The 25,067-nt window shown below is 43.9% G+C and overlaps 5 protein-coding genes across 7 annotated transcripts; 1 reads left to right on the forward strand and 4 right to left on the reverse strand.

Annotated features, from left to right (window-relative positions):
• LOC100843636 (bet1-like protein At4g14600) lies at positions 1-2,879 on the forward strand. The gene is made up of 4 exons (XM_003562785.4): positions 1-269; positions 401-506; positions 1,868-1,924; positions 2,460-2,879. Exons 1-4 carry the CDS (start codon positions 229-231, stop codon positions 2,619-2,621), a joined length of 366 nt encoding a protein of 121 aa, XP_003562833.1. The 5' UTR covers positions 1-228; the 3' UTR covers positions 2,622-2,879.
• Positions 2,880-3,331: 452 nt separating this feature from the next.
• Positions 3,332-9,009, reverse strand: LOC100843332 (succinate--CoA ligase [ADP-forming] subunit alpha, mitochondrial). Its single transcript, XM_003562784.3, has 7 exons — positions 8,681-9,009; positions 7,365-7,574; positions 6,732-6,902; positions 6,534-6,657; positions 6,009-6,070; positions 4,786-4,867; positions 3,332-3,740 (listed from the first exon to the last, which is right to left on the reverse strand). Exons 1-7 carry the CDS (start codon positions 8,873-8,875, stop codon positions 3,601-3,603), a joined length of 984 nt encoding a protein of 327 aa, XP_003562832.1. The 5' UTR covers positions 8,876-9,009; the 3' UTR covers positions 3,332-3,600.
• A 1,323-nt stretch (positions 9,010-10,332) lies between these two features.
• LOC100843944 (chlorophyll a-b binding protein 7, chloroplastic) lies at positions 10,333-11,679 on the reverse strand. The gene is made up of 4 exons (XM_003562786.4): positions 11,376-11,679; positions 10,981-11,284; positions 10,659-10,869; positions 10,333-10,568 (listed from the first exon to the last, which is right to left on the reverse strand). The coding sequence occupies exons 1-4, from the start codon at positions 11,617-11,619 to the stop codon at positions 10,551-10,553; spliced, it is 777 nt and encodes a 258-aa protein (XP_003562834.1). The 5' UTR covers positions 11,620-11,679; the 3' UTR covers positions 10,333-10,550.
• A 1,971-nt stretch (positions 11,680-13,650) lies between these two features.
• On the reverse strand, positions 13,651-15,816 carry LOC100844245 (putative mediator of RNA polymerase II transcription subunit 26). The gene has a single exon (XM_003562787.4). It carries the CDS (start codon positions 15,362-15,364, stop codon positions 13,952-13,954), a length of 1,413 nt encoding a protein of 470 aa, XP_003562835.1. The 5' UTR covers positions 15,365-15,816; the 3' UTR covers positions 13,651-13,951.
• Positions 15,817-15,999: 183 nt separating this feature from the next.
• LOC100844544 (constitutive photomorphogenesis protein 10) lies at positions 16,000-19,291 on the reverse strand. Of its 3 annotated transcripts, none has more exons than XM_014896934.2 (5): positions 19,097-19,291; positions 18,720-19,027; positions 18,459-18,532; positions 16,484-16,631; positions 16,000-16,332 (listed from the first exon to the last, which is right to left on the reverse strand). In XM_014896934.2, exons 2-5 carry the CDS (start codon positions 18,970-18,972, stop codon positions 16,235-16,237), a joined length of 573 nt encoding a protein of 190 aa, XP_014752420.1. In that variant the 5' UTR covers positions 18,973-19,027; positions 19,097-19,291; the 3' UTR covers positions 16,000-16,234. The 3 variants fall into 3 exon arrangements, with proteins under 3 accessions (XP_014752420.1, XP_014752419.1, XP_003562836.1); XM_014896933.2 differs by having other exon boundaries at positions 16,015-16,332; positions 18,720-19,006; XM_003562788.4 differs by having other exon boundaries at positions 16,015-16,332; positions 18,720-18,997; positions 19,097-19,290.
• Between the last annotated feature and the right edge of the window lie 5,776 nt (positions 19,292-25,067).

Below are 25,067 nucleotides of genomic sequence, written 5' to 3' on the forward strand. Positions count from 1 at the left end.
TCCTTCGGCCATCCCTACCCTAGCCTCCCCTTTTACGTTGCCGTCCTCCTTCTGTTCCCCTCCCTCTCCCCCTCCCCGGCAACGTCATCAAGTCCTCTCCGGTCTCCACCCGCCGTGCCGTCGCCACCCTGACCCTCTCCGGGACCTCCCGTGCGCCCCACTCCTGAATTCGAACCATACCTAACCTCGCTTGCGACGAGCCGGACGCCACCCCCTCTCCCACGCGCGATGGCGAACCCGATGTACGGCTCCGGGCCGCTTCGATCCAGGTAAACCCCTCCCGATCCGATCCCCAGGTTGTTTGGTCGATTCCTGCCATCTACTGTTTGTATCGATCGATTTGTTTCGCGAAACTGGATCGGAGTCAGTGATGAATTTGGGGTTAAATTGGGGATCGCAGGAACGCGTCGAGCTCGGACGAGATCCAGCTGCGGATCGACCCGGTGCATGGCGATCTTGACGAGGAGATCGATGGGCTGCACTCAAGGGTTCGCCTATTGAAAGGCGTAAGACTTCCATTTCCCCCATCCCCTTTTTTCTAAGCTTCTTCAGGATCTATGTCATGTATGCTTAATCGAGGTTTTATTTCCGAAAATTTCACGTTCAAAACTTATCGTATGTACGTTTAATCTTGCCCTGTAGATGTTATAGGTGCCGTTCCAAAGATATAATTAATCCGTGATTTTGTTCTTCTGGCCGCACAGCCTGTTATCTTGTTTACTTTGGTTTTATAGTTTTTACGAGATGAATCCAGAGTAGATGGAACTTAAATTAGAACCCATCTCAGATTACCAAGAGATTAGTTGTTTTATTTTGGGTGCTCACATCAGCATCATATGTAAAGAGTTTTTAATATAGTGACAAATTGGTGCCCTGTATTGCTTTCAGTCACACCACAAGACCGTTCATAGTTGATGTGATGCTAATGGATTCCGGTTGCATGGAAATGCTATGTACAACCTGGTGTAAATTGAGGTCATATCCACTTAAAATATGTTCCTCAACAGTACTGCCCTTAGGTCCACTTAACACTGCCTTCATATGATTCATGCCTTCATTGTTTGCTCGACCGTTCAACCCTGCTCTGGTCCATTACCATTGTTTGTGATTAGCTCCTTGATGGATGTTCAATTGTTCATTGATTTATACTTCCTCAGATATACTATGATGAGCATGAAGTGATATCATTGAACTTTCATATTTAAAAGTAATCTGATGGTACACACATTATTAAGAAAAGCACGAAATACATTAGTTTGTTTGCCCCGTGAAGCCAACGCCCTCCCCCAACCCAGCCACAGGAGTCGAACCCAAGTCGGCCAACAAAAGAGTACTGTGCTTACACCTCTGGGATATCACCTAGTTCTCTCTGAACTTTCATATGGAATTGACTTTTCTGGGTTTAGCCTCTTTACAGTCTTAGAGTTAGTATGAATTAGTTGATGGCTGGTTCACAACATTATTGTTATTTTTGTTCTCATAAAAATAATCCTACAAGTATTCAGATGATATTGTGTATAAGGGGATAATCGGATGGAGACCAGGATCTACCGTACCAAAATTTTGGTATGCCAATGCCTCTTCGTCCACTCTATACTTAGTTTTCTTGGCCAACATTGGCCAACTCATGGGCAAGCAAAACATTGACCAAAATTTTGGCAGCGCAAGCTTCGGCTCAAACAAAACATAACCTAGGTTTTTAGTTCAGATGTTTCATGTTTTAACACGTAATGGGTCTAGTTATTTGATGAGAAAAGCTTACAAGTTCAGATCTTCTGTTTCTTCGACTCTAACAAGCTGTCGGTGCTGGTTTCGTTCACATTTCAGAAGCTAATTTTTTATTTATTTGATAACATTGCTTCTCCAGGTTGCCCAAGAGATAAACTCAGAGGCCAAGTTCCAGAATGATTTCCTCAATGAACTGGTATTGTTCACTTATTTCCTTCGATCTTTTCATGTTTCTCCCATGACTTCTTTGGTGAACTTCTTGGTTCTATTATGTTTTTCTTGGTGGTTGTCACAGTTTCATCCTTTTCCATTTGCACTTATTCATTCATACCTCTCTATACCATTTTTTGGATGGGTTTCTATATTTCCAAGGAAACAGACATTCCAAGAGTTTCTTATACTCTGTATTTTATTGGGTCAATATTGTGTGTACGATTTTGAAGGTCTATTTGGTCTGCACAGTATTTGATAAAGGTTTACAAATTTTGCTCCTTTGCAATGAATTATTAAAAAATGATTTTGTTGTTTGTTTTAGTTGAGTAATATATAATTACCTGAATTAGATAATGTGAATATATGATTGCCTGAATTACCTTCAAGGACCAATTGTGTATTGTTTGTTTTAGTTGAGTAATATTTACCTTTGCAACTAATAAGTTTCTCATGCTATTTTAAACAATCCTTATCCTAAACTTATCCCCTGATTATGTTACCTCTTTGTCCATGGACAGCAAATGACCCTTATGAAAGCTCAGGCTGGAGTCAAGAATAACATGCGAAGGTTGAACAAGAGCATCATCCAGCAGGGCTCAAATCACATTGTCCATGTTGTCCTTTTCGCTTTATTGTGCTTCTTTGTTGTCTATTTTCTGTCGAAGTTCTCTAGAAGATAGGACTGTCAAATCAACTCAAATGTGCCGTGAGTTGTATGTAGTTTCAAAGTGCAAATATCTGGGCTTGTGGTCTATACATGTCTTGAGCAGAACGGAATAGGGAAAAACGAAGGAACTTTCTAATGTCATGAATTGACTACAGGGGGTCTGACATTTGGAAAGCACGTTCTGCAGCATGCAGCGTGTATCCTGGAAAGAGATATTGTTGGTTTATTACATAGTTCATGAATTAACACGGGTAGTACTTGGTTTGAGAAACACATCTTCAAACTTCGAAAGGCATGCAGGTATATTTTGATGCAGCGAATTTGACGTCTGAAGGAACGAATTATTATGCCGGAATGACTTGGATGCGTAACCTTGGGTCCCTGACTCCCCGTCTTCTTGAAGTCAAAATACACCATGGATCCAAGCAATTAATCGCAAATGCGTTGACAACGATCATTTGGACGCCGCGCGCGCCATCTGGAGCATCAGAGTTATGTGGCCTTGTACCCGGTAGGGACAGGCTATAGCTCGGTTCGCTCCAATGTAGGCCGGCATTCTGGACTAGTAGTCTAGAACCAGAGGCATGGAAGATGAAAACTGCAGACTTGCAGGACACGAAGATGGGCTCCCTAGGAATCTAGAGCCATAGAAGCCATGCGGAAGGAGCAGGCAAGCCAATAACAGGCGCAGTTGCGCACAGCCAAACATGTACACACAACAAAGAAAACTGGAAAGAGGTCGGGTATCGCCATGAATTCCAAGCAAGTGTCAACAATTCGTCTTATTGAACATTTGAAATTAGCACATTGAAAGAGCCTCAAGAGGCCAATCTTCACACAAACGACAGGGAAGAAAGAAGGGAAGAAAAAGACGACCGAGTAGTTCAGTCTTGCGGCCGGCAACATGGCTCTATCAAGGTATGGCTCGCTATTAACCAACGAGCGCCAAAATGTTTCCCAATGTTTTTTCTCTTCTGTACCATTGCTTCTCTCTACTCTACCATTCCACGCTGCTTGAAAAGTTCGAACATGGTCGAACCAATCTTAGCTGGTGACTCAACAACAGTAACCCCAGCATCTCTGAGTGCCTTGATCTTGTCTTGGGCGGTACCCTTACCCCCAGACACAATTGCTGTATCATAAAAAATGTGCAATTAGTACATGAAACAGTTGAACTTGATTCCAAACGTGAAATAAGTGCAACAGTTTTGTCCTGAGACTTGCAGCAAGAAAGTTTTGTTCTCATAGTTGAGAATTGCAGCAAGAAATTAAAGCAACCAAGATTGCCACCATGAGTTTAATAAAATGTTACTCTTAAAGCTCTCTACTTTGTATACAGGGATGTGCCACTTAAAAAACACACAAAATCCATTCATAATTACCTATTTATATTATTATATAGTAGAGGAAAACATAGTTCGGCTACCAAAGTAATTGAATGGACCCATGACAGACTCGATGGCAAAGGTGCCTACTGGGTGGCCAAATTGGGTCCATACTGAAAGGATTAAGTGAAGAACCAAAAAGAAGGGTCCAAACCTGTGAAAATTGCTAAGTATTTATCTTTTGTTATCTATTGATTATTGCAAATTGAATAGCATCTACATAGGATCTTTTTTTCTGAAGAATCTGAAGTACCATTGCCATGCAGAACAATAGAAAACCACACGGAATTAATAAACAATCTGGCAACATCTTAACTGCCATTACCTATCTTCTCTATCTAAGTAGGAGAAACCCACTACTTGATTTTTCTCAACATGCAAGCATGCCACGTCATCACACCATTAATTTGTTCACACCTATTTAGTGGAAAACTCATATTTTTTGCACATGCATGCATGCTACTTTTCATCAAGCTATTTCCACTAAGTGAAGAATCTATAATCTACCATACAATCCCATTATACATTTTCACTGGATACTCTTTTGTTGCTATTTTTCACTCATGTATGTTCTCAACAACGTGGGCTCACATATATTAACTAAAAATTTCCGCAACAACGTGCAAGGCATCATCTAGTTCTTAAAATTACCCAGACAGGACCATTTTTTCAACTTGATACTTCCATGATCATCTTTCTAATTTCAAAGAGTATAGAGCTTACGAGGAATGGATACTGGTATAGCATGAATTGTGAACGAAAAATAATAATAACTTCTTGTTAAGTCCATACCTCCAGCATGACCCATGCGACGGCCCGGAGGTGCAGTAAGTCCAGCTATGAATGCGACAACAGGCTTTTCTGTTTTGCTCTCCTGAATTGTTTGCATGTCAAGTTAGATTAGCTGATCAGAAGTACTGCTTACATCACAAAAAAAAGAGAGAAAGTTCCAGCAAGGCAGCAACTAGACACAAGCAATATTATAACTAAAGATGGAATATCAGTAGTGCCTCATAATCTTGTCACTTCATAATGCCAAGAAAGAATCAACGCATGGTTTGTAACATTTAACCTAACTAGATACAACCTAGGTCGTTATTACATGTCATGTGACCATGATAACTGATAAGAGTGGGGTGGCCTACTTGGACTGTTACTGAAACTGAATGAATCTTATACATACTGTTTTGCTAGTGATTAAGATTTGGGGTCATGTGAGGCAATGGCCTATCTAACCAAAATGGTTATCATAAAACAACTTGTTTGGGTCTCTGGAAAATTCTAAAACTTGGGCGTGTGTGTCTGATCTCAAGCTAGGCCCAGACAATTAGCACCCCAAGATTTTCTCGATGAAGCAAAGCCTTTCCATGCAAAAGCCAAAAATAGGGGAAGGTGCTTATGGATCATATAAGCCTCCAATTGTACCTGCTTTTACCCAAACAATCTTTAGAGCTTATCTAATAAGCATATTTAATTACAAACATGAACTATCTAACGGTTAGGCCAGAAGGGCCTTTACTGTTCCTGTGATGTATCTAGCATCTACAACATGTATTGGCTCCATAGCGTGTTCATAAAAAGAGAAGGGATGAGAAGAGGGGCACGGAGCAAGGAAGATCACATAAATACGGCAGTTCAATCTATTCTGTGGAATCATGGCAAACTAAATCACCACCACGGATTCTAAGCTACTCCCTCCGATCCATAATAAGTGTCTCAGGTTTAGTACAATGTTGTACTAAACCTAAGACACTTACCATGGATCGGAACACATATCATGGATCGGAGGGAGCACTATATTTGGATGTAGAAAAAAAATGGACCACAACATAAGATAACTAACAGCTCCATATGTAAAATCAAAATGGCTGATAATTACATCTTTTGATCAAGATTATGATCATCTCAATGAATATTGAGAGTCCAATAGATACTGCAAAATTAAAGAGCATGGGTTTTAAACTTTTAAATGCTATCAAGAACACACACAAAAAGGTATCCTAACAGACTCTCACCTGGATAAAGGCTGCAGCATCCTCTTCGGCAGTACCTCCAATTTCTCCAATGACAACAATACCTAAAAAGCATACATCAGTTTTACCAGTGAGAACAATAACTGAAAGACATACAACCTCCAACAGTATTATAGGATGTAACAGGAGTATTTAAATGCCTTAATTACTATACAAGATATTAACAACATGCTGAAGAGGGAGCTCCATTCTGCTATATGACTAACTTTCTTTCTCTTATAAATTGAACTGTTCAGTTGCTCAGAGCAAGCAATTTGTAAGATGCCTACATGTGCAGCGTATACAAGTATAGATAACTTAAGCTATAGTCATGATCAAGGTCTACTATTTATCCTATCAACTCATAGCAGCCAGAATGTTATTAGAATAAAATTGTAATCTAATCATGCTGGTGACCTGTGGTAGTACCCAACAGATTAAGGAATAATCTAGATATCCCTCGAATAAATGGAAGAAAAAGATAGGCATATAATGAATAATGTGGAGGTTCAGCCACAAACAATGCACCTTCTGTCTGAGGATCCGCAACAAACTTTTCTAGGCAGTCAACGAAATTAGTGCCATTAAAGGGGTCACCACCCATGCCTACACAGGTTGACTGCCCCAAGCCCACGGCTGTTGTTTGAAACACCTGTAATGAAGAGTAAAATACACTTTAAGAAAATGTATTTCATGTTAAAAGCAACTCTATAATAATTGGCATACCGCTTCATATGTCAAGGTACCAGAACGAGATACTATTCCAATGCGCCCTGGCTTGTGGATGTAACCTGGCATGATTCCAATCTTACATTCACCAGGCTTAATTATACCAGGGCAGTTTGGCCCAATCAATCGGGTTTTTGATTGCCTGTTCAAAGCAGCCTTCACTTTCACCTGGAATTTAGAAAGGAAAAACTTGTGATTACTCAACCAAGCTTCGTTAACAAAGCAAACCAGAAATGGAAGAAATAACTAAAATCGAGAAAGACAAAAAACAATTATGGTGTGGCATAAGTTATTTACATTGTGCACATAATATCACCAAGTTAACCGCCAAGTGGAAGAGGATAAATTTCAGGTCAGGTTGCATCTTCTATTTATTATTTACCAAAATTACAGATGAGGGAAAAGTAAATCTCAATATGTTCCGTGTATGTTAATCATCACATCACTATATGTCTATACGTACTGAGTGACGTTGATCACACACTTTACTTTTTTCTAGTGTTTTGATTACAAAAACTGCAACCTACATGTACAGCTATAAATGAAGAGAAGAGCAAATAACGTTTAGAAAAAATATCATGATCAGAAATACAGCAAACAAACTGACTAATTATGTACTTAAATTGTTACCATGTCATGCTGAGGAATCCCTTCAGTAATGCAGACAACAAGGTCAAGCTCTGCTTCCATTGCCTCCATTATTGCTGCAGCAGCAAATGGTGGAGGAACATATATAACAGATGCATTCGCCTTTGTCTCGGCCTTAGCTTCCGCTACTGAGTTGAAAACTGGAAGGCCTAAGTGTTCAGTTCCACCTTTCTTAGGAGTAACTCCACCAACCTGTTACAAATGAGACATTGAGAAGTAATAACTCAGTTAAAAGGGCAACATCTGATGAAAAACATAGCAAAGACAAGTTAATCAGTTGAAGATACTTTTCCTATAAAAGTTAAAACCACATATCTAAAATACCTTACTGAAGCAAAGTCAAAACACCCATACAAAAACATGTCAAGTCTTTGATCGAACGGTGCAAAGGCTTCTTTTGAGATACATTCATACACCAGCTAATATCATAACATATAAAAACAAACACATTTGGGCCAATGTCACTGTTAGGCCCAAAATGTGGCAGTCCACCCTTATGAACTGCTGGTCAAGAATGCGGTACTCCCTCCGTCCAACAAAAGATGTCTCAAGTTTGTCAAAATTTGGATGTATCTAGACATGACTTAGTGTACAGATGCATTCAAATTTAGTCAAAGTTGAGACATCCTTTGTTGGACGGAGGAAGTATAGTAAAATTATAACGCACAACCTGCCAAGCACCAGTCGAGATCCAGGCTCTCGGGATGCTTTACGTGATTTCAACCACCTGCATGACAAGTTCCTCTTCATATGCGAGACACTTCTGTTGTCTAGGGGGACATTGCATGGTTTACTAATTAGTACTACAAAACAGGCCAAAAGTAAAACATGTCTCGATTTCTCCATCCCACTTATTGAAGAACTGCAACATTATAAACACAAGATTTAGTCGTGTTGGATTTTTCCAAGAGCAGCTTCAAAATCACATAGCGTGCATCATGGAGATTGATTCTCGCTCTTTGAAAACTTAGACCAACCAGGCCCTAGATTTACAAAACGTTCATGGATCCATAAAAAACTTGTTTATTTAAGTTTTGTTTTGTGAGTCATGATAATGCGAAGGTGCTGGTTCGCTGGGTTGCACGGTAAAGAATATCCCTATAGCCACACACACATTGGTAAGAGACTAGACCCTAAAAGCCCAGAAATGGAGATCGGCAATCGCTCATTCGCGAGATCGCACAGCATCGGCTTTCTCTATCTCAAACCCTAGAACGGCGTGCTAGAGAGGAAGAAATGTACAGATCGAACAAGACATCGAAGAGGCGGGCGGCGGGATTGGGCCGCAGGGGACGTACCATGTTGGTGCCGTACTCGATGGCCTGCTCGGTGTGGAAGGTGCCGTTCTTGCCGGTGATGCCCTGGCAGATCACGCGGGTGCTCTTGTCGACGAACACCGCCGGCGAGGGTGCGGCCGCGTATCCCCGCGCGTGGATGAGGCGGGAGGCGGCGGACCCCAGCAGCTGCGACGCGCGGCGGGAGGAGGCGGCCATGGCGATGTGCTGTGGCCTGGCGGCGGCGCGTGCTCCTCCTTTTTTTCCTCTCGATTCGATTTCGTTTTGGGCTCGGTCTACTTTCCTCAGTTTTCTGGGGTCTCGCGATCCATTCTTGCAGGAGAAGTTGGCATCGGATGGTCGCACTTCCGGTTAAGCCCCTGTATTTATCACTATTTTTGGAACGTATAGCGTAGCTGTAGCCGAGGGCCTCTTTGATTTGTATTGATTTGATTGAATTTATATTGGTGCATGGGCTTTTATTTTGAGCTGCATATTGAGTCCTAAACCAACCGGTGCTAATGTTAGCTAGCTATCTGAATCGTGTCTTAGACCAAATTTGCCAAGGAAACACATTAAAAGTGGACCGAGAAGCATTGCCATCTTCTTTCTTCTAGACAAAGAGATGCATGGACAGAAAAAGCACACAACCACGTACCATTTTGAAAATCTCAGTATCTTAAAATCCCTCGCTATTATAAATCTAGAATTACCAGTTGTCAAAAAAAATATCTAGAGTTACTATCTTTCAAATTAAATTGTGCGACTCTAGTGAAATTTTAGTGTGTAGTTTTTAGCTCATAGGTCACTTAGGAGTTGACTCTGAGATATGGATGTTTGGATGCTCATCACAAGGCTTAAAATATGTCTGCTATTAAAAAAATAATCATGCAACAGATGAATAGACAACCCAATATGAATTGGACAAAAGATTGTCAAGGTGAGTTGTGGTCACCAACCAAAATGGCCAAGCTACATATAAGTTGGGAAAGGACATATGCCCTGCATTGTGAGGCGTTGTGATGGGCCACCGACAACGGAGAGGTTTAAGTGGTCAAGGTTCCTAAGTATTAGAGCATATTAACCATGCTCTCTGACGAGCATAAAAGGGACGAACAAGGCGTATCCAAATGCATTGAGGGCGGAGTGGCAATGCAGTGCAACATCGTCGGTCATGCGTGTGAGGTGAGGTAAGGGGTTTGGATGGACAATGCGGGTTGGACGTGGAAGGCCAGAAAACTTTAGGGGTTAGGGTTTCTGCATGTTCGAAAAAAATATTCACCACCATGCATGCATAGCCTAAAGGGACTAATGAGGCGGTAACACGACAATACGAAGGTGCATTGAGAGCGGGGTGGCAATGCGGTTGTCTAACGCTACGCCCGACTAGCTCACTTTTACGTTTTTGACATCATCAGCCATGCATGTGAGGTAAGGTAGGGGTGCCGATGGTTGATGTATGTCGGAGGCCAGAGAAGCTTAGGGGTGAGGGTTCCTACATTTTCGAAAAAAAGATTCACATTTAACGACAATATGAAGGTGCATTGAGGGCGGGATGGCAATGTGGTATGGCCGACGCCACCACAACTAGCTCGCCGTTACAGTTTTTGTTATCAAACAACCATATAAAGATGCCGCCCATGTTACGACCATTGCACGACATCAAGGGGCTCTGATTCAACGATGAGAATATAGCTTCGATCTAAACGTATCCATTTTTTACATTGGTTACACCATAGTACAAGTACACATCCAACAAGCATGCATTGTTCCACAATTACATACCATCATCCAGTCCATTCTCCCCAAAAAAAGCAAATTAATTTTGCCAGCATTCTTCTTCCCCATGGCAGCACACTCTTCGGATTAGTCGTTGCTAACTCCAACGTGCTCCTTAGTTCGGGGTGAAGGCCTAAGAACAAACAAACACAAAAAAGAGTCATTTATCATGGCGATGCGTATACAACAATGTCATTTGGCTCAAATGATGGTGTGAACATACCCGGAAGATGGTGGCGTGGCCGGGGTCAGCGAGGTGGGCGAAGAGGTTGTCAATGGGGCCGGTGCCGGTGTACTCTGCCTGGAACCACGCGCCCATGACGGCGAGCATGGCGAGACGGCCGTTCTTGATCTCCTTGGTGCGCAGCTCCTTGATCTTCTCCGGCGAGCCGGAGCCGTAGCCGAGCGGGTCAAACCACAGACCACCAGGGTACCTAACATTTCCAACACACAAACACAATGAACCGATCAGCCTATTTGTTAGTAGCACACAAGGAAGGAGACCGAGACATGGAATTAAAGCAAGTGTGTGTATATATGTATACCCGACGTCGGTGCCGGTGAGCTTGTTGTTGGGGAAGATGGGGTCGGTGTTGACGCAACCGGGCTTGATGATGTCGGCCCACCGGCGGCCCTCGGCCCATCCGATGAGGATGAGCTCGACGATGAAGAGCGTGGTGGTGTCGGCGAAGTAGGTCTGCTCGCCGGCCGTGTACCACGACGGGGTGTTGAGGATGCCGATCTTGGTCAGGAGCTCCGGGATGAAGATCCCCGCCGCGCCCAGCATCGCCCACCGGCAGTGCACCAGCTCCGCCTGCACGTTCCACCGCAAGCTCTCCGGGTCCGATCCTACGCACGCACAAAAATTAATCAAATTAGCCCACAACAAAGCCCATCAAATTAAGACTGCCACATGTCAAAGAGATTGATCAGGGCTTACCGAGGCCCCAGGGATCAAAGCCGAAGTCGCCCGGGAGGCTGCCGTCGAGCCACGGGGGAGGGGTGCTCCCGGGGAACCAGATGGGCCTCTCGGGCGCCGCGGCGCGCACGGCGAACGACGGCCGCGCCGCCGCCGCCCTGCCGGCGGCGCCGCCGAGGAAGGAGGTCCGCGCGCCGGCGAGCCCGTTGCTGGGGAGCGCCGCGACGGCGGCGGGGGAGGAGGAGGAGGAGGAGACGAGCGCCATCGTCGTCCGCTAGCTGTGTAGCTCTGCGCGCGCGTGCGTGGGGTGTGCGAGTGAGAGGTGGTGTGCGTGTGGCGCGCGGCAGTTTATGGGCGATCTAGGCGCGGGCCCCTGGTTATCCGGGAGGAGATAGCGAGCGCGGCCGTGGCGTGCCACGCGGCAAGGGGGAATCCGATCCCTTGGCTGCGGGCGTCTCGCGGGGTGCTGACGTGGGGGGCAGCCAGGCGGCGGCCTGATGAAAATCAGGGGGCGGCACGCGATTGGACGACGCGCTCGACATTTCGCGCCCGAGTTGCAGACTTGTAGTATATCGACAAGATGATATATGTGGCATCTATCCACGAAGCGAAGAAATAAGGGGGCTAATTAGGGGCGTGGGTTGCATTGCCAATTTGCCGTAATGCCATTGCACGACTGCATCTCACAATGCAAAGGGCGGAAAAGTTCTTTAAAACCGTGCTAACCTTTTATCGAGGGAGGAAGTATCTTCCAAAAGGGAGCTGTACCGTTGACATGATTCACACACTAATTCAAACGAGTCTACTTGGTCTAAAGTAATCCATAGTTATAATTTTGACACATATGGCGATTTGTTCCTCTCCAAACTTACATAATATTAATCTAATACGAATGGTCAGACACTGAAAACGAGAAATGTCTTGATCCAAGTGCACAAATCTATATGGTATGTTTTGTGGTACGGAAAAAGTACCAATTTATATCATGTACCTGATATATTGCTCCCATGAACTCAACATGACATTAACTTGCTAATGACTTGATATAAATTGGCAAGTTAAGGAACTTTATTTTTCTAGCAACAGTCAAAACAAAAAGGATGTTTGACACGCAAAACCACCGTCAGCAAAGTAATGTCAACTACTCCCTCCATCTCTTATATTTGTACATTTGGGTTATTTTAAGTCAAAACTTTCTTAACTTTGACGGTGTCTGTAGAAAAAAAAACAGCAACACATGTAACACCGAACAAATGCGATATGAAAATATATTTGATAATAGTCCTAAAGGTAATAGTCTGGTGTTGTTTATAATTTTCTTATACAAACTTGGTCAAAGTTGACAAGCTTTGATTTGGGACAAACCCAAATGGAGAGATATTTTGAAACAGAGGGAGGACATTGCGAGCCTGAGCCAACGGTAGATGATGCGATCAAGCTTGTCTAAATCGAACTGTGACCACCCTACTGATTATTTCGTGTTTATTCATATCAAATCTTCCTCAAGTCTACTCCGAAGCTACTACTATAACCTTTTAAGTTTTTAATATATTCTTTGCCAGTGGCTTCCACATCAACTTTTCCACATTTTGAAGTTTAAAGAGACGCGTCGCTATTTCTCCAAGTTCTTTATTTACGCCATTTGTCCCTTCGACAGAATGGCTCCCAAATTCAACATTGTTAACACTACAAACTGACACATGCATTTTGGCCCTACTTTTCAGTCGGTGCGGTTACAACCAAGTGACCAACACCCTGTTATTTTGAAAAGAGCACCTGCTCCAACAAAACTTGACAGCATCTTGCGACAGATCACGAAAGTCGAAAGGAGTAGAACTCTGTGATGTACACACACGTTGCATCACCAAATCAAGAGCACCTCACGGATTTCCCTCTTCTCACCTTTTCCTCCACTAACTTGCACTCTCGATATTCATCATACAGACCAAAAAGAAAAGGGGGATGCGACCCTCAAAAAGGAAGAAAGGGAGGGTGCACCAACACACCCTTGCTGATCTCCTTTGAGAAACTGTCGGTAGAACCAGGAATTCCTTCGTGTTCATACTTCTATACGAAGAGCTTCATGTGCAGATGTGCTAGTTAACGCAATCAAAAGACCGATATGATGGAAATGGTTAGTCAATCCATTTATACTTCAACACGTGTGGCTCCCTTATGCCTAAACGTGCGTGTCACAATTTAATTTCGGCAGCTGGGTTTTGAACTCAAAACCTCTTGACTCTAATATCACGAAGAGTTTCATGCGCTAGCCAACGCAACCAAAAGACCAATCTAATGAAAAAGGTTAGACAATCCACTTATACTTCAACATTATACAGTAATATTTTGCAAAAGGTGCGACCGTGGCCGGATTCAGATTGTTTCACATCATTAGGTAAATACATAACTGATCAAATGCCATAAGACAACATCTCAGATAACAAATTTGTTCAACGTAGGCGGCAGGGCTTGCTGTGGAGTTCCTTTGCAGATTTAACAGATCTTATGTCATGCCCAAAATTCGGTCTTTGCACAGTCGTGCATTATTCTGAGATGCCCACAATCTAGCAAGAAAAACTCCCCGGACCTGTGTTCACTCAAACATGGTTGAAGGGCACGTTCTTCTTGGATCCATGTTTGGCCTTGACCATCTGATTCAAGGCCTTCATGCACCTGCGGATAATCCCCGTAGGCTTCTTCGCTCCATCAGATCGCCTTATCACCATGGCCAGTGTCGTGCCGCCGGTTGGTGCTGCCCCCAGAGCTCTATAATCAGCAAAGGCATTCTCCCCGCAGCTGAAGTTGCTGTTAGCTTTTGCATCTCCAGTGCCAAGCTGCTTCTCTCGTATCAGCTCCAGAAGGGAAAACCTGGGTACGCCGTCGATAGGCGGTGGCGTGATCGGCTTATTTACGCTTTTACGTTGCTCCGGGGCCTTCTGCTCTATGTGTTGGCGCTCCTGCTGTGCATTCTGCTCTTCATCTTGATATTGCTCTGATGTCTTCTCATCTTCATCTCGGCAATGCTTACCCATTTTCTCCTCATCTTGGTACAGCTCTGGTGCCTTTTGCTCCTCATCTTGTTCTTGGCATCCCTGCTGTGCCTTCTGCTCTTCATCTTCACATTGCTCTGATGTCTTCTCGTCTTCATCTTGGCATTGTTTACCAGCCTTCTCCTCATCTTGGTATAGCTCTGGTACCTTTTTCTCCACATTTTGGCATTGCTCTGGTGCTTTATTATCTTCATACTGCTGCAATATCTTCTGCTCATCATCTAGGTATTCCTTCGGTACATTCTGCCCTTCGTCTTGATATTGCTCTGGTGTCTTCTCATCTTGTTGGCACAGTTTAGCTGTCTTCTGCTCTTCATCTTGGTATTGCTCTGGTGTCTTCTCCTCATCTTGGTGTTGTTGTGGTGTCTTGTGCTCCTCATCCTGATGATGCTTCGGTATGGTCTGCTCCTCCTCTTGATACTGCTGTGGTTTCTCCTGCTCTTCATCTTGATACTGCTGCAGTTTCTTCTCCTCATCCTCGTTTTGGTGTTGGCTGGGTGTCTTTTGCTCCTCATATAGGCACTGCTCTGGTGCCTTCTCATCTTGGTGTTGTGGTGCCGTCTTCTCCTCCTCATCTTGATATTGCTTTGGTATGTTGTGCTCCTCAACTTGATACTCCTGTGGTTTCTTCTCCTGCTCTTCATCTCCATATTGGTGCGGTTTCTTCTCCCACTCATCTTGATATTGCTCTGGTGCCTTCTGCTCAACAACTTCCCACAGCTGTGGTCCCTGTGGAATCTCCATCTTCTGATCTGCATCCTCACATTGCTGAGGTGCCTGCAGCTCTGCATCTTGGCACTGGAACAATGTCTTCAGCCTGGCTTCTTGGAGTAGCTGCCGTGCCAGGGGAGGCACATACCGATCTTCATAACAAGCGACAAGGCTTGTCGGTCTTCGTGTTCGCCTTGACATGGCACGATTGAAGCGGCGGGATTTGTTCTCATCACATTCGGTGGCCATTGTTTGGGGTATGAGGAGAGATCACCAGAAAGAGTTGGTTGCTCCTTCTCTGGGATGGAGAAGTTATAGGCCGCCTGATGTGTTGAGATGTGCAGTCTGAGTCTATACTGTGGTGAACTGGTGGAATGTCCATTTCAAAGGTTTAGTCTGATTTGTTTATGATTTAGAAGATGACCTGTCTTAGTAGCCTTTCATTCCTACATGAAGTAAGATTGAAGTTAGCAATGTTAAGCAAGGGACCAATATTCAGCCTTAAACAACTGATTCCTTGTCCAGTAGTACACTTCGATCGTACTATGTTGACAACATACCATGAATCAGACTGTACAAGGAATAATAAAAAGTAGGCAGAATTTCAGAAACAAAGAACATTCATGTGTGATTGAAGCTATACCCAGCAGCCTAGCAATTGATAACCAGCAAAATTTGGTTTCAAGTGAAAGTTTGACTGACAGGGTTAACATAGTTTGACTGAATAAATTAATCGACTGTACACACAATTGAAATGTGAAAAGGTTTCTGGTCAGTGAACCTTCCCTTCTGCTTATTACATGGTATTTTTGCTCGTATGAACAAATCTCACTGTCATTTCAAAATTCAGAGAGAAGCTAAATATCATTGCAGGAACTGGCTCATAAAAGAGAACCGACTCAGAAGAATTGCTAGGGGCAACTTTGATCAGTATAACACAATTAAAGCCAATTCTGCACCTAAAAGCTAACACTGAAATAGTGCTTGTAAAGCACATCTTTATGTCACAACTCAGATTAAACAAACAATTGATCCTTTGCCAAATTCTACATTTCAGTCTACATAAAGGATTATTAATTTACAGAATCAGTATTCTTTCTTAGCTGCAGACAGGACTCCCTATCTGGCAAACCTCATTGTCCATTCAGCAGCTATTTCATCATGCTTAGCTCTATCAGTCAAGTACAAACGTGCAATTCTCTCCACAAGTGGGTTATCTGCACATACAAAACATCATATAGTGTAAGGCTTTCAAGTAGAAATAAAGCAATGATTGTGCAGAAACTAGGCAGTAAATTAGTTCGAATATATTCCATTTTACACAGAAGGTAGTTCAGAAAATGGGATCTTGGTAATACTGGAACATACATGGATCTGGATTTGTGATGATGGCTTTGATCGCCAGTAGCACCTTTGAAATAGTTAAGGCTGGACTCCAGCCATCCTTCAAAATCTCCAAACTCACTGTCCCAGTGGAGTCAACATTACAGTGATAAATCCTTGTTTTGAAAGTCACCTAGGAAAGTGACAGCACAATTGTCACCACAAGTTAATCCCTGGTGCTAAAATATTGGATTGAATTACCGTTTGCAAATTTACCATGATAATCATCACTTGTAAAATCAGCATATAGACGTATGGTGTATATGCTACAGTATAATTGAGTAACCTTTTCTTTAAGAAACGTTGACAGAGTCACACACTACAGACATATTATTTCAACTATGATTGCCATGGTGACCTGTGTTTGGTTTATGCCTAGTTCCGCATGCTGGTCGTGGTACATGTAGCACACAGTAAAGCTTTTTTTTCTTTTCGGAAAGGACACACTGTAAAGCTTTGAGGTAGGTAAAACTAGTGCTAGCACAGTTATATTACTGAAATCCGGAAATGGAGGTTGGCTGTTGCTGATCCCTCGTATCCCAACCTACCACTAAGGCATCATCTGTCAAAGGTATTAGGTGGACCTCCAAAACGTGTTGGTGGACTATAGCCAGCAGATGGATACTGATAAATCAATAAGACCAGTAAATAGACAGGAATCTGTGCCAGGCTTGCTAATTACATAATTCTCTTATAGACTTGTAATCTAAGCAAAGATATGCCAAAATACAAACAATACGTCAACAAAAGATAAAGATGAACTCAAGAACATAGATGTAACTAGCAAGGCTTCCAGTGGACAAAATCTTTCTTTGCAAAATCTTTTCTCCTGTTGTCTCCTGGTGGCGCCGGTTGTGATGTTAGTCTTGCGTCCGTTGGTTGTGGTCTTATTTGAGTGGTCGGTTGTGTCGCCTCTTCTTGGGCTTGTAAGTACATTCTTTCTGTCAATGCATCGAGACGCAAGCTCTGCGTTTTTCGAAAAGAAAATCTTTTCTCGACAAAGCATTAGCTAAAAGCATGCCATAGCATAAGTCAGGAGAACTAGAAAAAACAACACCTTAGCATCTGCAGAGTTTTTTCCCCTCTGAATACAAATTGTGAAACAGAAACTCCAGATATGTTTTCTTTGCACATAATCAACATAGTAGTGAATAGATGAAAGAAAATCATGACACTTCTTGTGACTAGGGAAACACACATCATTTCAGTAGAAACAAAAGGAACATTAATTAGCAGCGAAGTAAACTCCCTTTTACGCAACCCTTTTCTTTTCATCTAGGTTCTTCAGCATCATGCTCTTTGCTGGCTTCTCCATGTTTCCCCAGAATTGTGACCACTGAAGTGTGGTATTTCTGGATGAATCTTGATTCTTGACTGACAACTCAATACAGTTTCCTCTTTCCAGGTTTTTTTTACTGAATTATGGTAGTGGTTAGAAGTTTGGCGATAACAAACTTTCATGTCAAATTCTCTTTTTGCATGGTTATCATTCCATTACCTACTGAGAATGATTTTACTGAGAAAATTTAGGATTCGAGAAGGCTTGCAGGGTGCAATGGTGAGCACACATGATTGTGAACCCACCAACCCAGGCCCGAGGACTCACCTCACTTAATTAAAAAAAATCAGCAGGGACTTCTTTTCCCTTGGTCTCTTTCATATTGAATAACCAGGATTCTAGTTGCACAATATACATAATAACAATCTTATACGGTTTGATGTTCTAGATGAATTTTTCTTGAACACTGAGAAGGCACCAAAACTTGTCGACCAAAACCAAAATAGAACAGAACAAAACAGCAAAACCTGTGCTAAACAATCTAGATAACTTATGTTCGTGGAATCTAAGAAAAAAAATCTATATTAGGTGGGTATTAGTACACCCTAACTCATATTGGCGATTTATGGTACTTGCAGAAGCATACTAGCAAAACAAAAGAGGCGATTTCTTAGTTCTTACCGCAGGAGGTTTGAACGGATAATCAAGTGGAAAAACAATATCAAGAAAAAATATCCCTCCTTCATATGGAGATCCTGCAATAAAAGTACAGTGTTAAACCAAATTACGGGTCCCTTACATTACTAATTCTTTACCACACGAATGTCATCGAGGGGGGGAACCACAACAATTTTAACAAGTTAAATTGAAGTTCCCAAGGGCTTTTCCTGTGTTGAACTGGCTACTAGCCAGGAGAAAGTGCAGAGGATATAAATCTTATACCTTGGGGTCCGATGATGGTGGAGAGCCAGTGGTAGAGGTTATCGCCCTTGGGACCAGCGGAGCAGTCGGAAGCGTTGAGGTCCAGCAACTCCTTCTGTATCCGCTTCCCAGACGACGATACCGACGTCCCTCCACTCGACCCCCACGGCCTCATGCTGCTCCCGCTGCCGCCTCCTCCGCCAGGGCCCCCGGCACCGGCGCCACCGGCGGCGAAAGGGAAGCGAGAAGTAGGGAAAGAGGATGACGAGGACATGCTTGCAACCAGTGGCAGAACAAAGCTGCACAAACTTAACTCTGGAATTTGAGAACTGCATCGCAAATTTATAATTCGCATACCATAATCACAGATCACAAGCTCGCAGAATTCCGAAACAAACCTTAAATCGCCCAGCGCCTGGTGATGTTCGGTCGCCACTCTATGCTTGGATGTCAGCTGCCGGGTCGTCCCTCCTGCCGCGCCCGCGCGGCTGAAGCCCGCCCCGGTGCCCCCCCTGCCGCTGGCCCGCTGCTCGCTTGAGCTTGACGCCGCGATGCGCCAGTGAAGAATGGGTCAATGGGGTTTATTTTTTTTTGCAGCTTGGCGAAGGTTTTTGTTTTCTTCTAAGCGAGTCTTCAGCCTGGCGTGGCCCAGCCGCCCAGGCAGGCACCGAAGGAATGCATGTTGGGTTGAATTTTAAAATAAAATAAAAACTAAAGGCTAGATGGGATGGTGCAGCTGCACTTTTTTTTGACGTCCGAGTGCACGCACGCGCGTGTAGTCCGATCAAGCTGGCTCGATCGAACCCGTACCTTTTTGCTAACCAAACCGAATCTTGAAGATGAGATTCATCTTAAAGGGGGTTAGGTCTGTATCCCAAAATTTAAATTCTTACATGTGCATTGCATCCATGAGCATCATGCCACATTTGCATATTTGAATTCAAATTTAAATCTCAAAAGGCTTTAAAAGATTTTATTTCAATTTAAACCCTAGAGTTTTCACCCTTTTGAACTTTGGATCTTTAAACCAATATGGTTTATCTATAAATAGGGTTTTATTGCATAAATAGACAATCTCATAATTTTTGGATAATTATTTGGAGTTGAAAAACTATTTTATCTAAATAGTTATATAGCCCTAAAGGCATTTATAGGGCAAATGTATTTTTATATATTTTATTTTGAGGGGAAATTACTCCCAAAAGTTGAATTATGATAAAACATGATTTTACAAATTTTCTGAAATTTATTTGGATCAATTTGGAGTTCAAAATCAAAAGTTATCAAAGAAATCAGAAAAAGAAAAAGAGAAAAAGCTAAAAGGAAAAAAAAAGGGGAAACGGACCGACCCGGCCGAATTGGGCCGAACCGGCCCAACTCCTCGCGCGCGCCCGCAGCCCAGCCCAGCGCCGCGCCCGCGCCCTCGCTGACGAGCGGGGTCCACCTGTCAGGGTCTCCTCCCCCGACAGGCAAGCCCCGAAATCACGCCGCCCGCGCCACCGCTTGCCGTGTTTGCCGCCGCGCGCCGTCACCTCCGCGATTGCCTCCTCCGTCCATAATTCGCAGCACCGACCGCGTCCCTATAAAGGCCACGGCCTCCTCTCCTCTTTCCCCCTAAACCCCCCACGCGCACACGCCCCCAGGCTGCCGGAATTTACCGCCGGAGAACTCCACTGCCGCCGCCGTCCATCGCTTCGTGACGACACGCCGGTGAGCCCTCGCGCGCGAGTCTTCAAATTTCTGGAGCTCCTCGACCATGCGCACATTTTGACGCACACGATTTTGTTTATGGTGCCCCCTAGCCGCCGGAGCCACGCCGCCCGACCTTGCTGGAGACGCACCCGCACCGCCGGAGCCTTCCCGTCGTCCTAGGCGTCGATGTGAACCTCCTCTCGCCGTTCCAAGCACGTCACGGCCTCCGCCTCGTCGCGCCGCTCACGTCGCCGGTATTCCCCGAGCCCGAAGGCCACCCGAACGCCGCCCGCCACTGCCCGCCCGTGCCACGCCGCTGCCGGACTCCGTCGCCGGAACCATAGGGTTCCCTGAGGTGAGCCCGAACGATCTCAGCCGTCCGATCCAGATGCAACGGCCAAGATTAGATCGAGTTTGATTCATTTAAACGAACCGGTATCGTCCAATGAGAAGCTGACACGTGGCAACACATTATAAAAATGAAAATGTAAATCCCGGAATTAATTTAAATGGCACTTTTACAGAAAATCCCTTGTAACTTCAAATGCTTATAACTTTTAAACCCTTTGGCCAAATTTGACAAACTTTATCTTTTTGGAAAGCTCTCAACCTGTAGATTCTTTTGGCACTGTTTAAATTTAAATTTGAATATTTGAATCACAGCCAATTTACAGATTAGGGTTTAATGCCATTTAATTCATAACTAATTATTTAGAAATTCTTTTTAATTGAAACCAGTGCCCAATTTTTTTTTTATTATCCTCTGTCCATTGGGACAGATAAATAATTTTTTTTTGAATTAAATCTTTTGGCTGATGCCAATAAAACCTTGATTTAGGGTTTAATCCCTAGTCTTTGCATTTTGTTTTTAAACCTAATGCATTAATTTTAATTACTAATGCTTAGGATCAGTTGATCACCCAAATAAAATAAACCAATTGATGTCACATGTTGCATCGCATCATAGCATACTTTCTTTTGTCGTGATGTGAATTGTTTGTTTATGTTTGTGTATGTTTGTTTGCTCGTATAGTTTTCTCGGAGAACGATCAGTGTGATTGTGAAGAGTGCTTGAACACCAACTGCTATCAAGGCAAGTTCACTTTGACCATCATCCTATTATTTTATTATGCACTAGATTTTATTAGTTGCATTGTTAGGATTATTATTGTATCTATGCTAGCTATGATTTCTCCTAGTAGTATAGGATACCCTTGCCATGTCCTCACCACCAATTGCTAACGTAGTAGTAAACGCTATGCAATGTTAGTATATGAGGGTTGGTATTATTACAATGTGATGTTATTGTATTAAAGTATGGTTTTCCTAGTGTATGGCAAAACAAGTAATTCAATGAACCGTCCTGGGTGGGCTGCTTTGAGTATTTGAGATGTATGCGACGTCAGGTCCATTTCTATGGGTCCATTTCTATGAGTCGTCTCGCCATTTCTATGGAAGCGCTTGCGTCGCAAATGTGGGATGCCACCCGGGGTGACCAGAGACTGGACTAGTTTCCTTTTTAGTAGCTTCCAGTACAACCACATGGTATTATGGGCTCTGCCAGGATGGATGTAAGAAATATGAACCCGGATCCGAGGTGATATCGGTATGTGGCAGTGTAGGTGGGGACGCGTCCCTCGGGTGGTTTGGGGGATTATGTTCTGAAAATTTCTGTAGTCGATGCCATTGCTACTCTACCCTGAGGATAGCAAGGGATTAACACGTCGATTTCTTGTGGGGAATGTGTACAACCTCTCGAGAGTGTCAAACTAAGTACTTAGCTGTGTGTCTGGTTACGGACAATTATGAGCAACTAGATCTGGGGGCTGTAAGGAAGGTCTCACTCATTCCAATTTCATAATAAAACGAATGGATTGAACTGGGTAGGAGCATTGATGTGTCTACTCAATGTAAATAGGTTAATAGGAGCGTGGGTGTTTCTACCCCGTGTCCAATAGAATTCAAAACTATTTGTTTAAAAATGATAGGATGAAGCATTGATGCTTTTATGCAATTAGCCAAATCCCACCTTGCCATATACTGCATGTACATTGTTAGGTCTGCTATAACTTCCAGGTGAACTTGCCAATACATCCAAATGTATTGATCACGTAGTAGTTGCAATTAATAATGCAGGTGAATCTGACGAAGAGTGAGGTTCGTCGATGTTCTTTGGGTCATGTGCTTACGTTCCAACATGCTTTCTCCTTTGGAAGTAGTTGTGGCCCATTTGCTCCACCTTTTTCCGCTGCCATTTGTGAAACAATATTTTGATATCTTGAAACCCTATTTGTTATGCTGACCCAAGGGGTTATGCAAGGTTGTAAGTACTATTAAATTCTGGATGATGCGATGTAATAAAGTACTTTGACCTTTGTTTCTGGATATTTCATCATGAAACTGTGTGTGCTAGTGAGTCGATCCAGAGACTAGCACGGTAAGCACAGAGATCGAACCCTATATGGGGGCGGTCGCTTCAATCACTTCTAAGACACAAGATTAAGTCAAGCTCATACAAAGAGCGAAAATACCAAGTTATTACAACTCACGGACACATGTCCACAATCATCATTACACCAGCGGAAGCAAATTAGGCCCGAGTACGGACAAGTTACAATTATTGCCTAAGAGGCTGAAACTGAAAGGAGAGCCCGCCACAAGTTCACAGAACCCTGCTCTGGAATCTGCTGGCTAAACGTCGAAGCTGTCGTCGTCGAACTCCACAAAGTAACCACTCACCTGCTCCTCTGGGAACTCTGGAGAAAACAACGTTGCAAAGCAACTGAGTACAAAGTACTCGCAAGACTTACGGGAGATCTAAACTAGATATGCAACAAGTCTCAAAAGGATGGATAATATGGTGGGGTTATGCAACATCAATATATCTGGAGAGACACACTAATGACATCGTCTAATTAGAGGATAAGAAGCGTCTACTAAGTGAGGTGATCTTCTAATAACTAACACCAACCAAACACAACCTCTTATCAACCCCTTGTGAGGAAATGATCCAAAGGCACTCAGACTTAAGCAATTTTAAGCATATCCATGATTAAGGCTAATTAGTACTCAAGTTTATGAGATTAAGTTGATTAAAATGATTAAGTTCTCTATGATCAAGTAATGACCAACCAAGTCGTCCATAACCGCGGACACGGCTTTCTGAAAGATTTATCCCTGCAGGGTGTGCCAATTTACCCGTACACGTTCGTCCAACCCTTGTTGCCACTCGAGTAGGAACACACAAAGACGTGTGTCGGCAGGATTGGGCGACACGACGTTTCCAACCCCCACAACTATCCAGGGGACCACCCAACTGAGTCTAATCTGAAACGAGAGCCCGGCCGAAGCGTCGTACAGACTCAAGAGTTGCGAGGACAGTTGGTAATGGTTCAGGGCCCGCAGGATGACCACTCCAGACTAGTGCCGCAATCCTATATGTATGCAAAGTACCGACAAATCTCGAAACATAACACCAGTGTATATGCGATATGCCAAATGAAACGCCCGAACTATGTGGCCCCATGGAAGAGCTATGAAACAACTACAATCATGTTTGTTTTATTATACCAACCACCACTATAATCATGTTGCCATGTTATTCACATATTATTATGCATCCAATTTTATTTTGCCATTCCACCATTTATATTAATTCTTATCACTTTATTCCCACTCTACTATCTTTTATTTTATTCTACATACATCCGACCATTTGATCATGTCACTGATACTCCCTTACCTTTTCTTCTTGTTTTCAATAGATGGGAAGCCCAACACCTTTTGGCAACATACTGCCGTTTATCAGAGTCTACAACCCCTCCACCGACGACGGCCAGTTGTTCAGTGCCCCTTTGGCGGCACTGTGTGCGTTCCTCGACCTGCCACCTCCTAGGTTCAGAGGCCGAGTCGAGACCGCCGCACCCGAGGGATGGCAGCCACGGTGGAGATGGAGGCGAAGATCCGCGGGCGTGAGATCGCGCCAGCAACGCCGGATATCACCTTCATCAGCCGCTACCCCACCTTCGAGCATGGCCTTCAGTTCGCCATGCAGTGCGCCTTCACGCAGGTGTGCCGGGACTATCGACACGAGTTTTCCGAGGATTCCCCCTTCCTCCTCTTTGGAAGGCGGAACCATGCATGCTCAGCAGTGGCAACAACCAATGACGAGGATGCGACCCCGGTGACGACTCACTTCGAGAACATGGAGGTAAACACAGTGGACTTAGAGTCTTGCCTCGAGCACGAGATGACCAGGGCCGACCTAGCCGAGGAGCAGGTCGGTAATCTGCTGGGAGAGAAGACCCAGTGGCTGGAGGACAAGACCGTGTTGGAAAACACCATCCTCAACATGGGGGACGCCATTGACCAGCTGAAGTATGAGAGAGACCAGGCTCGCTACTACTGCGAGCAGTTACAGGCGTTCATCGCAGCCGCAGCCGCACCAGCTACAGCACCGGCGCCTGTTCAGACCCCACCTCCGCCACAGGATCAGGAGATGGAGCCTCAGGAGGAGGTACCGACTGAGGAGGAGGAGCCCAGGAGGTTCATGAGATGGACACCCTTGCCTCCAACACCCGCTCCAAGAGGAAGGCGAACGGGACCGCACCATCAGCCACACTTCCTTAGACTTGTTGATGCCTGCCAGACTTTATCATTTCTTTTCGTTATCAGTAT

The sequence above is a fragment of the Brachypodium distachyon genome, chromosome 1, assembly GCF_000005505.3.
Source record: "Brachypodium distachyon strain Bd21 chromosome 1, Brachypodium_distachyon_v3.0, whole genome shotgun sequence".
In the NCBI taxonomy this organism is placed as follows: domain Eukaryota; kingdom Viridiplantae; phylum Streptophyta; class Magnoliopsida; order Poales; family Poaceae; genus Brachypodium; species Brachypodium distachyon.